Below are 15,000 nucleotides of genomic sequence, written 5' to 3' on the forward strand. Positions count from 1 at the left end.
AAGAAAGAGGCTAATAAAAGACTAAATAAAGTAACTGTTCACTTTAGTTCATCTTCTCTTCCTTTTTATCTCCTTTTTTCAATGTTTGTTGTTTGCCTCTGCTTGTTCGTGTGTCCAACAAAGGGAAGTGCTTGCTCGCTCTGTTTTGCGCAGCGAGAGAGTTGATCTGCGCCTCTCCCCGGCCACTTCGACACGCCCCGGACACGCGCACCTGCCCACGTGTGAAAGGTGTTTGCCGTCTGCTCGGGGCCAAGGCAGGGAGGGGCTGGAAGAGGCAGGGAGGGAGGTGGAAGAAAGATTATTGAGGCAGGCAGGTGGCTGGGTGGTGGAGTGGGGTGTAGAGGAAGGGTGGGGATACGGAAGAGGGAGGTAGGGTGCACGTGTGGCTAAATGGAAAAGTGGAGGGGTGGAGGAGGGAGCAGACGGTGTTTGGAGGGAAGATAGCTAGCACTCTCTTACCGTAACTGAATACACACACACACACACACACACACACACACACACACACACACACACACACACACACACACACACACACACACACGCAAACACACACATACACACGATGCTCACCCGTCTGTGTGATAGCCAAACACACACACACACGCGTAAAGCAGGTGTCTGACTGTGTGTGTGTGTGTGTGTGTGTGTGTGTGTGTGTGTGTGTGTGTGTGTGTGTGTGTGTGTGTGTGTCCAGCAAGCCACCCACACACCCGCAGTTCAGTTGTAGTTTCATCTCCGCCCACACCTCCTCCTGCGCTACTAGACACACCTACACGCCCACACACGCCAGGTAAAGACGGAGGCCTCTTACCTGTCAGTCTGTCTCCCTCCTCGCGTGTCTGAAAGCCCCTTGCGAAAATTGTATGTTTTGTGTTGGTTTCCTTAACAAATGTATGCACTTATATTTTTTTTTTCTTCTTCTTTCCTTCGTTCGTTTTAAAAGTTTTCATAATTCTTTCAGTTTTGTTTTTATGTTTTTCTTATTTCTTCATTTTCCTTCTAATGTTATTTTGTTGATTTTTATTTATTTTATCTTTTTAGCTTATCTTTGTTTATTGATTATATATTTTCGTTATATATATTTGGTTTTGGTTATATATATTCTTTTCATTGGTGTGTGTGTGTGTGTGTGTGTGTCAAATATATATAAGCAAACATCACTAACTAACACACACACACACACACACACACACACACACACACACACACACACACACACACACACACACTTGCTGAGTAACAAAGGAGAAATGGACGAAAGGAATAACAAGCAGGAGAAAAATAAACAAAAAGAATAAAAAAACAAACCAAAACAAACAAGAATAACGCCATAAACTGAAAGAAAAACAAGAGAAAAAAATTAAACAAACACGAGAAATAAGACGCAAATATACGAAGAGAAAGTAGGAAGAGAGAGAATAGTGATAAACAGGAGTAACAACAAGAGAACAGGTAATACTCATGTGAACTCATTAAGGTGTGAGTGCCTGGCAGGTGAGTTGCTCAGGTGAGTAGTATGGACAGGAACCTTATCTCCAGGTACCCGCAGCCTCCTCCTCCTCCTCCTCCTTTTATAAACAGGTATTCATATTTCTTGCTCTAATTATTCTTTCTCTCCTCTCGTCTCCTCTCTCTTTCTCTTTTTTCTCTAAGTGATTGTCTTTGTTTGTTTGTGTGTTTATATGCCACTCTGTGTTTACAAATCTGTCTGTCTGTCTGTCTGTCTGTCTATTCATCTCTCTGTTTGTTTGTCGGTGAGAAATTTCCTTTTTTTATTGTTTGTTTTTTTCATTTCTTCGTGTTTGTACTGTTCGTTATCATTCTCTACTTTCTTTCTTCTCTTTATTTTCTATTTGTTATTATTTTTTTCTTTGCGCATTTAATTATCTTTCATTCCTCCATCTCCCTCGTTCATCCAGTTGTTCATTGTTATTCTTCTCTTGTTACTTTCCTACTTTTTTTTATCAGGTATCTGTTTAATATACAACATTAAATTATCTTCTTCCATCTCCCTCCTTTATTTCTTTCTTTATTCTTCTCTTTCACTTTTTATTTTACTATTTTCTCTACTCATTATCTATTTTATTTATTGCACCCCATCTCCTCTGTTCATCTTTTCGTGCGTTATTCCTCTTCTCTTATTCTTTTCTTCACTTACTGTCTACTGTATTCATTGCATTTCATTTTCTTCCATTCCTCCACCTCCTCCTTTCATCTTTTCATTTATCATTTTTTTCCCATTATTTCCTATATTGATTATTCATTCTCTCTTATTCCTCCACCTCCTTCCTTTACTTCTAAGTTCAATATTACTTTCTTTTATTCATTATCTACTACATTTATTACTGTTCATTCTCTCTCTCTCTCTCTCTCTCTCTCTCTCTCTCTCTCTCTCTCTCTCTCTCTCTCTCTCTCTCTCTCTCTCTCTCTCTCTCTCTCTCTCTCTCTCTCTCTCTCTCTCTTATTCCTCCACCTCCTACTTTCTATCATTAGGTTCATTATTATTCTCCTTTATTCATTATCTATATTTACTACTGTTCATTCTATTTCCTCCTTCCTCCACCTCCTTCTTTCACCTCTAAGTTCATTATTATTCTCCTTTATTCATCATCTATATTTACTACTGTTCATTTTATCTCCTCATTCCTCCACCTCCTTCTTTCACCTCTAAGTTCATTATTATTCTCCTTTATTCATCATCTATATTTACTACTGTTCATTTTATCTCCTCATTCCTCCTCCTCCTTCTTTCACCTTCCTTTCGTCACCACTCATCCTTCATTGTTTGCAAAAAATGTATAGCACTGTCTTCTTTGCCTGGTGGTGCGGCGGGGCAGGAGAGAAGTTTACCTGTTTGTATGCTAATTACCTTACCTGTGCCCTGCATGTAGAAGAGACCAATAATAATGATAATAATAATGCAAGGTATTCATGAATGCCAAATGCTAATGATGTAAGTGCCGTGTTGAATTAATTGAACGGTATTATATTTTGTGTAGATGTTTGTAATGTATACGTCCGTAGACAGACATTCATACATACAGACAGAGACGAAGAGATGGGGTATACGAGAGAAGGAGGGAGGAAGACAGATAGACAAATAGACAGATAGACAGTTAGATAGATAGATTGACTGACAGACACACAGACAGACACATTCACACACTTAAACATACAGATTTAGACAGACACACAGACAGACATACAGCAAGACGGTCACTCAAACATGCAACCCAGAAATGATAAGAAAACCTGTATATATAAATATCACATACATATATACAAACATACATACATACGCACAAACATACATACATACATACATACACACATACATACATTAAAGATATTTGTTACTAAGATATACAAATGAGAAAGTCAACACACACACACACACACACACACACACACACACACACACACACACACACACACACACACACACCCTTCTTAATCACTTTACATCTGTATTTTTAAATCTCAGTCGGGTTCACCTGTGCAAGTAAACAGGTGAGGGAGATACGCCCCCTCAGCCCCCTCCCCCCTCTCTCTCTCTCTCTCTCTCTCTCTCTCGTTTTATCAATTTATTTATTTATTTTGTCGTTTTCTTTTTCTTCATCTTCTTATCATTAAATCTCTGCTGTCTTTATTTTCTTATTCTTTATTTTTTTTTCTCTCTCCCTCTCTGATGTTCTTCTATTTCTTTGTTTATTTTACAGTGATTATCATAGTTTGTTTTGTTTTTCTCCTCATTCTCCTCCTCCTCCTTCTCCACGTTATTTTCCTTCTTTTGCTTTTCTTTTATTTTATTTTCATATTATTCTTATTCTTATTATTATTATTATTCTCCCCCATCCACCACCAACACCACTGCCACCACCACCACTACACCACATCCTCCTCCTCCTCCTCCTCTTCCTCCTCCTCCTCCTCCTCCTCCTCCTCCTCCTCCCCTCCACAGATTGCACAAAACATCTGTGCATTTCATTACAACATTCTCGTTTCGTCAGTTTGTTTTCACTCATTCTGACAACCGACGATGGACAGAAAACGGAACACAAGTGAACGAATGAATAAGGGAGCAGATGAATACACGAATAAATGAATGAATAGAAAGATAAATGAATAACTAGATAATTTCGTATTCGTCATTAATTGCACAACAAAATGGATGAAATTCTTACTTTACTTTCTTTAAATATTGAGGTTGTACACATACACATACACACACACACACACACACACACACACACACACACACACACACACACACACACACGCACGGACGCACATCACTTTCCTTCCGCTTGATTTGCTCTCTGTGTGTGTGTGTGTGTGTGTGTGTGTGTGTGTGTGTGTGTGTGTGTGTGTGTGTGTGTGTGTGTGTGTGTACAGGTGTGAATGCAGGTAACACGTGTAACAAGAAATTATTTTTTCCCTTCCTCTTCTAAAATTCTCACTTTTTCCCTTTTCTTTCTATTCATTTTCCTTATTATTCTCTCTCTCTCTCTCTCTCTCTCTCTCTCTCTCTCTCTCTCTCTCTCTCTCTCTCTCTCTCTCTCTCTCTCTCTCTCTCTCTCTCTCTCTCTAACCTCTATATTTGCTTTATTCTCTATTTTCTTTCACTTCCTTGTTTCTCTTTTCTCTTCTCCCTTTTCCTTTCTTTTGCCCTCTCGTTATCTGCTCTCTCTCTCTCTCTCTCTCTCTCTCTCTCTCTCTCTCTCTCTCTCTCTCTCTCTCTCTCTCTCTCTCTCTCTCTCTCTCTCTCTCTCTCTCTCTCTCTCTCTCTCCCTATTCACTTCTAAGCCTCCATTTCCTGCCATCCCCCTCCCCATTTCTTCATACCCCCCCCTCCTCACCTGCTAATGACTTTCACCATGTCGTTAACACCTTGTACACCTGTTTCTTCTTTCTTCCGGTATTATAATTAGGTAATTACTGTAATTCTGCCTTAACGTCTTTTTATTTCCCAAACAATAAGTGGAAGGAATTTTCGACCTATAGTGCTATAAAATATGTACCTTACAATACTTGCTTAAAATAATAGATGGTGTTTTTAAATTATTGTAAGTTTTTTTTATTATTTTTTTATTTATTGTATGGTAAGGTACGGCAGAGATGGGGGGTTGGAGAGAGAGAGAGAGAGAGAGAGAGAGAGAGAGAGAGAGAGAGAGAGAGAGAGAGAGAGAGAGAGAGAGAGAGAGAGAGAGAGAGAGAGAGAGAGAGAGAGAGAGAATTTTTACGCCCTCTCTCTCTCTCTCTCTCTCTCTCTCTCTCTCTCTCTCTCTCTCTCTCTCTCTCTCTCTCTCTCTCTCTCTCTCCAACTATACATATAAAAAATGAAGTCAGTTCCCATAAAGAAAAATAAAAAGAAAACGAGAAAATAAAAGAAAAAAGGAAAGAAAAATAAGAGTAAGATTTCACATGAAGGTTTCCCAAGGTATCAAATTTTCTCTCCCTCTCTCCCCCTTTAAAATTCCTGTTATACCTTGACTTCCACTCCTCCTCCTCCTCCTCCTCCTCCTCCTCCTCCTCCTCTTCCTCCATAAAAGTAGATATTGTGGACTTCTGGGAAAATTCACTTCAATCACGTCAACTCACTTCAACTTATGTCAGTGTTCACTTTAGCGTCACTTCAATTTATGTCAACTTATGTCAACTTATTACTGTTCACGTTGTCTCGCTAAGCTTCACTCCACCTCACTCCACCTCACTCCACCTCACTTCACCTCACTCCACCTCACTCTTCCTCACTCCACCTCACCTCACTTTGCTTCAGATAACTTCTCCCTCATCTCAACTTCCCTCAAACCACTTCACTTCACTGCAACTCACCTCAAATACCTTCACTTTGCGTCACTTCACTAATGCTTCACTGCAGTACACATCCCACTAATTCACCTGTCACCTCACCTGTTCCCGTCACACCTCATCATTTCCCCCATCAGTTAACGTCTTTACCTGTACTTTCACCCTCTTTACCTGTCACTTCACACCTGTACAAGCCTCATCTCACCTGTCCCCTCATCTACCTCACCTGTCGGTTCAACTTCCTACCTGTTGCTGCGTCTCTCTCTTTCTTTTTCTCTCTCACCTGCCTTACTCTCTCATCTATCTTGTTACCTGTGCTCATCTCTCATTCTCAGACAGGTAATGTGCAGAAAGAGACGTAAAGTGACTTGTGTGTGTGTGTGTTGGTGTGTGTGTGTGTTAGTGGTATAGTCTTATGTAATCTCCCCTCTCTCTCTCTCTCTCTCTCTCTCTCTGAACCCCACAACCCAAGCAAGACAAGGCACACTATCACCAAATCACAAGAACGACTACAGCTTTTCATTCCCCCAGCAAATAAAGAAGGGAAGTCACAGCGCCTTATATATTTACCCCCGTGCCCTTCGCTACCCGGCCTGCCTGACGAAGGGGTTACAGGTTACAGGTTACACGCCCCGCCCCTCCCTTGGCCCTTAAGAGAGAAGGTTCCTCCATTTATAGAGAGTAAAACCAGATTTTCCTTGTCTCATTAGCAGTGAGGAGAGAGGTGGAGAGAGAAAGAGAGAGAGAGAGGAGGAATATTGGTTATTGATCATTAGTTTTAGCCCGTCTATGGAAAAGGAGGAGGAGGAGGAGGAGGAGGAGGAGGAAGGATGAGGAAGATGAGAATAAGGAAGGCCAATTACGAAGAAAGAATGAGATATAGAGGTAAGGAGAAAAATAAAAAGAAGTAGGAGAAGGAGGAGGAGTAGGAAGAGAATTAAAAGGAAGGGAGGAAGAGAAGGAAGAAGCACGATTAGGAAGAAGAATGAGGTGTAGAGAAAATACAAAAGAAAGTTGAAAGGAAAGGGGGTATATGAGCAGAACGAAGGTAGAGAGGAGTGAAGGAAAGAGGAGGAGGAAGGAGAGTGAGGAGGAAAACAGGAAATGAGGGAGAAGAGAATAGTAGGAGGAGGAGGAGAACGAGGAATAGGAGATAGAAGTGAGGAAAACGAAGGGAGGAGAAAGAACTGAAAATAAAGAGGAGGAGGAGGAGGAGGAGGAGGAGGAGGAGGAGGAGGAGTTATTTTTTCATCTCAAATTGACTAACATCACATGCCAGTAGGTCAGCCTCAACTCCTCCTCCTCCTCCTCCTCCTCCTCCTCCTCCTCCTCCACCTCCTTCTCCTCCTCCTCCTCGTGAGCCTCCCAGCCATGCCACAAGCCTCATTAAGCCCAATCAGACCTCATTGACCCTCACCGCTCCTCACAGTGCCACACTCTGTCCTCGCTCCCAAGCCTCTCTCTCTCACTCCCTCACTCTGCTACCACCACCATCACCACCACTACTACTACTACCACCACCGTCACCACTACTACTACTACTACTACTACTATTACTACTACTTTGACCCTCACCCCTTTCGCTCCCACGATTCCGTTCCGCCCCTCCACTACCCTGTGCCCACCCTTACCCCCTTACCCCTTGCCCCTTCCTTGTCCCCCCCAACACAATACTGGCCACACCTGAAATACCCCTCGCTCCAACTGAGACCCGTCCTGCTGGAGGTGAGGGGGGAGAGGGGAGGGGGAGGGGGAAGTTATCGCCCGAAAGTTGGACTCGTATTTCCGTAACCAAAACCTCTCGGCGCCCCGCCCCGCCCCTCGCCACCCCAATATAGACCCCAGCCAGCGCCCCAGTCCTCCCCACCTCCCCATCCGCCCCGTGACTGATTGCACGCGGGGAAAAAGCGCCACCGCGCGTCGGTATATTTAGATTGTGACGCCGGTGTGACGCGTGAGTGTGACGCGGCAAGGTGAGATGTGACGGCCGTGCGTCCCGCTCCCCTTATTTACCTGTCACGCTCCGGACAGGTACCCCAGGGCGCCCCACGGGATGCTCCGGGACCCTGCTGGGGTGGCGGGGCGGCGGGGCGGGGCTGGGCGGGGCGGGGCGGGGCAGGGTTATCCTGCCGCCGCCATATATGCCGCGCCGGTAACAAAGCAATTGTTCACTGCCGCCCTGGACGTCCCCTTCCCTCCCCCACAACCCTGATGAGAAATGTGCAGGGACTCCATCTTGCGTGGCGGCGCCCGACGCGCGCCGCGATAAGAAGCTCCCCTTTCCTCACCGCTGGCTGGGCACACCTAGGGCGCCTCCCCCGGGGGACCGTTACGCCGCCCCGCCCTGCCAGTACACCCACCACGGATCAGGTGACGCGCCCCGGCACTCGCACATCAGCCGTGCTGAGAAGGCGTCGCGGGCAAGGCGCAGGCAGCGCGACGGGAAGACCATGCACCGAGCCCGCTGAGGGCACCCCGCTGGCGCCGGCGGTTTGAGGGCGCGGAGGAAACTGTATGTCGCCGCTCCACAGGTGACGCAAGGGGGAGCCCTTCGCCCCTTCCTCCCCATCCCTTCCCCTCCTGCCCTCCCTCTCCCTCCCTCCCACGCGCCCCACGAGCCACAAAAACCAAGATGTACGATATAAAGAACTTATCCTGCCATCATATTCTCCAATGTGTGCGGTGCCTGCGGCCACGGCGGCAGGGGCTCCCTCCCCGGCCAGGGCGAGGGTGGCCCGCTGCCCTCACCCAGCAGGGTCCAATAGCAGCCAGCATCCCTCCTTCCCCATAATTAAGGGTGACACTGCCAGGCGAGCCAATCAGCACGCAGAGACGCACGTCCGGTGAGGGCCAGCAACAGCAGCAGCAGCAGCAACAGCAGCAGCAGCAGCAGGCCTGGTCAGGGCAGGTCAGCTGTGCCCTTAGCCACCTTGTGTGTTGCCATAGCCTCCCCTCAGCCCCCACCCCCTCCCTCCTGCCGCCTCACGTTTCAGCCCAGGTGAGTGCTGGTCCCCGAGGGGCGGCCCGGGGCCGAGGGGTGGTGGTGGGGGCGGGGTGTCACCCGGAGGTGGGGCGACAGGGGCCTCTGCTGTCGTCGGGCGGCCACCCCAGTGACTGCTGGCGACCCGTGGGACACCGTCGGGTGCCGCTCCCGCCCGACGCTCAGATCCTCGCCGCCTCGCTTGCGTTCCGCAACCTTCTGCAGCACCGCGGCGTGCAGCACCCCAGCACCGCCCCGCCACGCTTGTGTGTGCAGTGTGGTGCAGCTGCACACACACGGCGCTGCCTCCTCACGCAGCCGCTGCCTCGCGGCCCGTACGAGAGTCAACACAGGCAGGTGAAGGCGCCGCCGATCCCCGGCACCTGCGCAAACACCTCCACCACCGCCACGCCGCACACACCGCAGGGACGCCCTCGTGCCTCCTGCAGGCACCGTCCCGCCATCTCTGCCCCGAGGACGTGTGCGCAGCTCGTCCCCGCCGCGCCCTGCCACGAAGAGCGTCTCCCCGCAGCCGGAGCTGTGCGGCGCCGCGCCTTCCTGAGTGACTCGCCACTGACATTAATGTGGTGATTGCGGCGATTAGCGAGTCACGTGACGGACGCTTGTTACGGCAGTGCGTAGTGCCAGCACGCCCCGCCCCACCCCGCCCTGATCCAGGCCGCACCACACCACCCCGCGCCCCGGCCCGCCCCGCCCCGCACAGCAACAAGCGGCACCACTTTCTACGCCTGTGTAGGATGACTGCTGCTCTGTGGCGGAGTGTGGATGCTTGAGCGTGTGTGCGTGCGTGCGTGCGTGAGTGAGTGAGTGGCTCGAGGTCAGCCTTCCTCATTACCGCCTGGCAGGGACACTCGATAACAGCCGCGACCCTCGCCCAGCCGCGACGCGTCACGGCTCCCCGATAAGCAGAGGCGACAGACGACAGACACTCAGGCAGCACTCAGCCCTGCCCCGCCCCTGCCGCTGCCTCTCCTGCCGACTGCATCACCACCACCACCACCACAACAACCAACAACCACGAAAACAGATCTTCCTGTCAATAACGCGCATTCACCACCACCACCACCACAACAACAACAACAACAACAATAACAACAACCAAAATAGCTCTTCCTGTCAATAGCGCGCATCCACCACCACCACCACCACCACCACCACCACTACTACCAGCAACCTCGTCAGTGGCAACATTCCCCATAGTGGAGTAGTGAGTTGTGAATCGAGGCCCTCAGCACCGCCTCCACTCACAGCCTTCCCTCACTCGCCCGCCACCCCTCGCCTCCCACACACCGCCGCTCCTCCACACCCACACCTCCACCACCGCCGCCCTCTCCCCCGCCCTTGTGATACCCATGTTGTAAAGACAGTGATTAAAGAAAGTGAGATACTGAACCAGAGAAAATTACTCCCATCACATCATGTTCCGGAGTTCAGGTGAGGCGCCTTGCTTTAATTAACTTACCTTACCTTTGCATTATCTTACTGTATCTTACCTGCCAACCTCCCCTACCCCCTCTTTTCAACAACCCCCCTTTGTCCCTTACCTCACAACCCTCCCTAACCTAACCTGACCTAACCCTTTCTGCCACCCCCACTCCTCCCCTTCCTCTTATATATCCCCTTCTCCCCCCCAACCCATCTCCTCTCTGTAATTCCTCCCCAAATCAATTAAAAGCCCTAAAAAATACATTTCTCGCTTTTTTTCCTTTTTCCCTTTACTAATGAGGGAAACTTCGATGCTGAGGTGAAGTGATCCTTCCATACCTGGAGAGAAGTGAGACGGAAAAGAGAAAAGAGAAAAAGTGAGAAGCGTGAAGCGTGGTGAAAAAAGAGAGAAAGAAAGAGAGAGAGAGAGAGACAGAGGACTAGTGCGTTTCAACCTTCCTCCTCTCTCCTCCATCTCTCTCTCTCTCTCCTCCTCCTCCTTTTCCTACTCTTTCTTCTACTAGTCTTTGCAAATACGCTTCTTTCTCAGTCATAAAGAGGGTGAGGAGAGTGACTAAAGGGGCATCACGCAGCTGACTAACCATCAATAGAGCATTTTTAAAGGGTTTCTAGGAATAAAACGCCCCGCCTACATACTTGAAATGCTCCCCATGTCTTTTTTTCTACTTCTTTTCCTACTTTCAATGTCCCTTTCATCTAAATTACGTTTTTTATCTAGAGGTTATGTTTTTTTCCTACTTCCTTCTTCCCCTTTACTTGTTCTTTCCTGTTTCTCTTTCTTTTCCTTGTCTTTTTATTCTTGAGAGAGAGAGAGAGAGAGAGAGAGAGAGAGAGAGAGAGAGAGAGAGAGAGAGAGAGAGAGAGAGAGAGAGAGAGAGAAAGCTTAATTACGTATGTATCTCGCTATCTCACAAAATCTCTCTCTCTCTCTCTCTCTCCCCCCTTCTTTCATTTATTTCCCACAACCCCCTAACCCCCCCAACCCCCTCAAACATCCCCAACCGGTGCCACGCCCACTGAACCGTGTGTGTGTGTGTGTGTGTGTGTGTGTGTGTGTGTGTGTGTGTGTGTGTGTGTGTGTGTGTGTGTGTGTGTGTGTGTGTGTGTGTGTGTGGAGGTTTTGCGAAGTGAGATAAGTAAGAGACCGGATGTCGACTGATGCACATGAGAGAGAGAGAGAGAGAGAGAGAGAGAGAGAGAGAGAGAGAGAGAGAGAGAGAGAGTCAAGGACACGCCCATCAAGACTCGATTATATCACACACACACACACACACACACACACACACACACACACACACACACACACACACACACACACACACACACAGACAGTCCCGTTACACAGTTTAATTTTATTCCCCGAAGTACAGTAAGAGAGAAAATAAAGATAAACGAGAGATAAAGAAACAGTGATGACGTGAAAAGAGAGAAGATAAGTTGTTTTCTTTCTTTATTCCTTTCTTTTCTGTTTTCTCGTTTCCTTAATATCGTATGTTGTATTTATTCTTTTTTCTATCTCTCTCTTTCCCTCTTTCTTGTCTTCTTATTAATGTTTTTTTTGTTTTGTTTTTCTTTCTTTGTTCGTTTGTTTTTGTTTTGTTTTTGTTTTTGTTTTGTTTGTCTTGTTCATTGACATTTCTTGATTTGCTTGGTCTGTTCTTCTCTATTTTCTTTCTCTCTCTTTCTTTATCATTTTCTTTCTCTTTCTTTTGTTTAGTTATCTTTTTTTTCTTCCTTCACTGATATTCTAGTTTCGTTTACTATTTTTTTTTTCATTTTCTTTTCGCTCTTTCTTTCTTTTCTTTCTTTCTTTCCCTCTTCCTTTCTTTCTTCTTTTATTTTATTTTCTTCCAAGTGCTTCTTTTTTCCCCTTTGTTCATTCCTTATTGTTTGTTCTATTTCCGTGTTTTTGTTTATTTTCTCGTTCATTGACACCATTTTCTGTCTTGCCTCCGTTTTCTACACACTGGCACACACACACACACACACACACACACACACACACACACACACACACACACACACACACACACACACACACCCGGTCTTAATAAGTTACCTGGTTTAAAAGGCGATACAGGTAAACTGAGTGATGGGAACATTGCGTGAGAACCCATCACCTCCCCTTCCTCCCCTTCCCTCCCCTTCCTTCCTTTCCTTTCCTTCCTTTCCTTCCTTCTATTCCTTCTAGTTTTCTTCCTTCCCTCCATCCCTTCTCTTCTATCGCTCTCCCTCTTCATGCCTTCGGGTTCCCTTCCCTCCCTCCTCTTCCCTCCATCCCTCCTCTCCTCTCTCTCTCTCTCCCCCCTCCCGTCCCTTCAAAGGATTAAGGTTGAGGATATCAAAGGATGCTAAAGAATATTCAAGGATCCGTGTTGAAATATGGGTTCCTATCGTCTTTTTTTTTATTCTTTACTTCTCTTTCTTTTTCTCTCTCTTTCTACGTTTTTTTTTCTTTATCCTTTATCTTCCCTCTCTTGCTGTTGTTGTTGTTGTTGTTGTTGTTGTTGTTGTTGTTGTTGTTGCTGTTGTTGTTGTTGTTGTTGTTGTTTTCATGATTATTTTCTTTATCTCTTTTTTTTTCCTTCGTTATCTCATTTCTTCTTTATCCCTCCTTTCTCTCCCTCATCTCCCTCCTTCTCTCCCCCCTAGTCTCTCATTATCCTTCCCTCCCCCTCCCTCCCCTCTCCTTCCCTCCATTCCTCATCTCTCCTTACATCATGTCTATATTCCTCCCTCCTTCCCGCTTCCATTCATCCACGTCTCCTCTTCTTCTTCTTCTTCCTCATCCTCCTCCTCCTCCTCCTCCTCCTCCTGCTTCTTAACTTCAATATTTCTTCATTCTATCAACACCATTAATTTTTCACATATTCTCCTCCTCCTCTTTCAACTTTTCATTCTTCGATTTCCTAATATCTCTCTTCTTCTTTCTTGTTATCTTATTCTCCTTCTATAACCAGGAAAATTCAAACACGATTACGAAGGAAACAGCAGATGAGTGTGGATCGTTTCAGGTTCCTTTCACAGAAGAAAAAGGAGAAAAAAAGGAAAAATTGGGCAGACCGTGGTAAAAATACGTACGTTTTCTTTTTCTTGTCCTTTTTTTTTCCTGCAGAGAACACAGTAGTAGTAGTAGTAGTAGTAGTAGTAGTAGTAGTAGTAGTGGTGGTGGTGGTGGTGGTGGTGGTGGTGGTGGTGGTATAAAGCTCCCATGCAAACACACTTTTCTTCTCCATATCATCACCACCACCACCACCATCACCACCATTACCAGTAGTAGTAGTAGTATAGTTGTTGTTGTTGTTGTTGTTGTTGTAACTGTACTCCCACCCAAACAACCATTCCTTCCCCACCACCACCACCACCACCACCAGTGCCCTTCTCCCTTCAACCTTCCCATATTCATCTTTACCCATTCCTCCTCCTCCTCCTCCTCCTCCTCCTCCTCCTCCTCCTCCTCCTCCTAGTAGCATGCGGGCTGGGCAGTAGACAAGACAACTTGAAAACCGTGGTGATCCCAGATTCTCAACTTAAGGGAGAACATAACGTTAGGAGAGAGAGAAATGTTGGTTTGTTTATGTGTGGTAGTAGTAGTAGTGGTAGTGGTGGTGGTGGTGGTGGTGGTGGTGATGGTAGTGGTGGTGGTGGTGGTGGTGTTTATTATTTTATCGTTATTTTTTTTTCCTTTTCTTTTCTTTGTCATTTTATTATTGCCACTTATTCTTCTTTTATCTATTTATTCATCTACTTATTCTTTCGTGTTACCTTGAAGAATTATGATTACACACTTTTCTTAACTCCCCCCAGACGCCCCCCTTTCTCTCTCTCTCTCTCTCTCTCTCTCTCTCTCTCTCTCTCTCTCTCTCTCTCTCTCTCTCTCTCTCTCTCTCTCTCTCTCTCTCTCCACATATCAAATTCTGCCTGGTTTAGTTTAGTTACCCGCCACTTCTCAAGGTCACACTAGCATCCACACACAACACATTCCCTCCACATAGCCCCCACATGTCCCCCCTTCCCCCCACCTTCCACCTCCCTTACCCCTTAAAACCCCATCTACTTTCTTCCTGAGTCCACTAACTTCATCTGTACCAAAATTCCTTATTTGCATCCACTTAATTCCATTCTCTTCCACTTCCAACGCCAGAGAGAGAGAGAGAGAGAGAGAGAGAGGGGGTTCAGGGGAGGGGTGGTAAAGAAAGCCATACAAAGGAGAAATGTGAAGCGAAAACAAGATACATAAAGGAGAAGTTTGTATCTTTTCAACTTTGTCACTCTCTTTGTAGGTCTCTCTTCTGCTGCCTTTCGTGGCTCATTAGACTCGTGTTTAGGCTTATTAGAGAGAGAGAGAGAGAGAGAGAGAGAGAGAGAGAGAGAGAGAGAGAGAGAGAGAGAGAGAGAGAGACAGTGCTTTTCTACTTAACTTTGCGTAGTGGGTTAAACTTTATTACACTCTCTCTCTCTCTCTCTCTCTCTCTCTCTCTCTCTCTCTCTCTCTCTCTCTCTCTCTCTCTCTGGTGGTGATAAAAATCTTAATATTTTCTTCAAAACTCATAAACTTGTTCTCATTTTTCTCTTGACCTCTCCTTCTCCCCTCTCCCCCCTCTCTCTCTCTCTCTCTCTCTCTCTCTCTCTCTCTCTCTCTCTCTCTCTCTCTCTCTCTCTCTCTCTCTCTTTGTACAGTTGCACGCGGGCAGTACGTTAGGCTAACTGATTCACGTGATGTATGTCTGTTTGTGTGA

At 46.4% G+C, this 15,000-nt stretch overlaps 1 protein-coding gene across 2 annotated transcripts in view; it reads left to right on the forward strand.

Annotated features, from left to right (window-relative positions):
• Positions 1-15,000, forward strand: part of LOC135092019 (innexin inx2-like) — a 79,782-nt gene that overhangs the window by 24,354 nt on the left and 40,428 nt on the right. Inside the window, exon 1 of one of the 2 annotated variants that reach the window (XM_063990136.1) lies at positions 8,925-10,249. The exons of the other annotated variant lie outside the window; for it this stretch is intronic. Coding sequence (XP_063846206.1) covers positions 10,234-10,249 — 16 coding nt within the window. The 5' untranslated portion in view covers positions 8,925-10,233. Of the gene's footprint in view, positions 1-8,924; positions 10,250-15,000 lie in introns of those variants that run through there. 2 annotated transcript variants of the gene reach the window in all.

This window comes from Scylla paramamosain, chromosome 39 (assembly GCF_035594125.1).
Source record: "Scylla paramamosain isolate STU-SP2022 chromosome 39, ASM3559412v1, whole genome shotgun sequence".
NCBI lineage: Eukaryota > Metazoa > Arthropoda > Malacostraca > Decapoda > Portunidae > Scylla > Scylla paramamosain.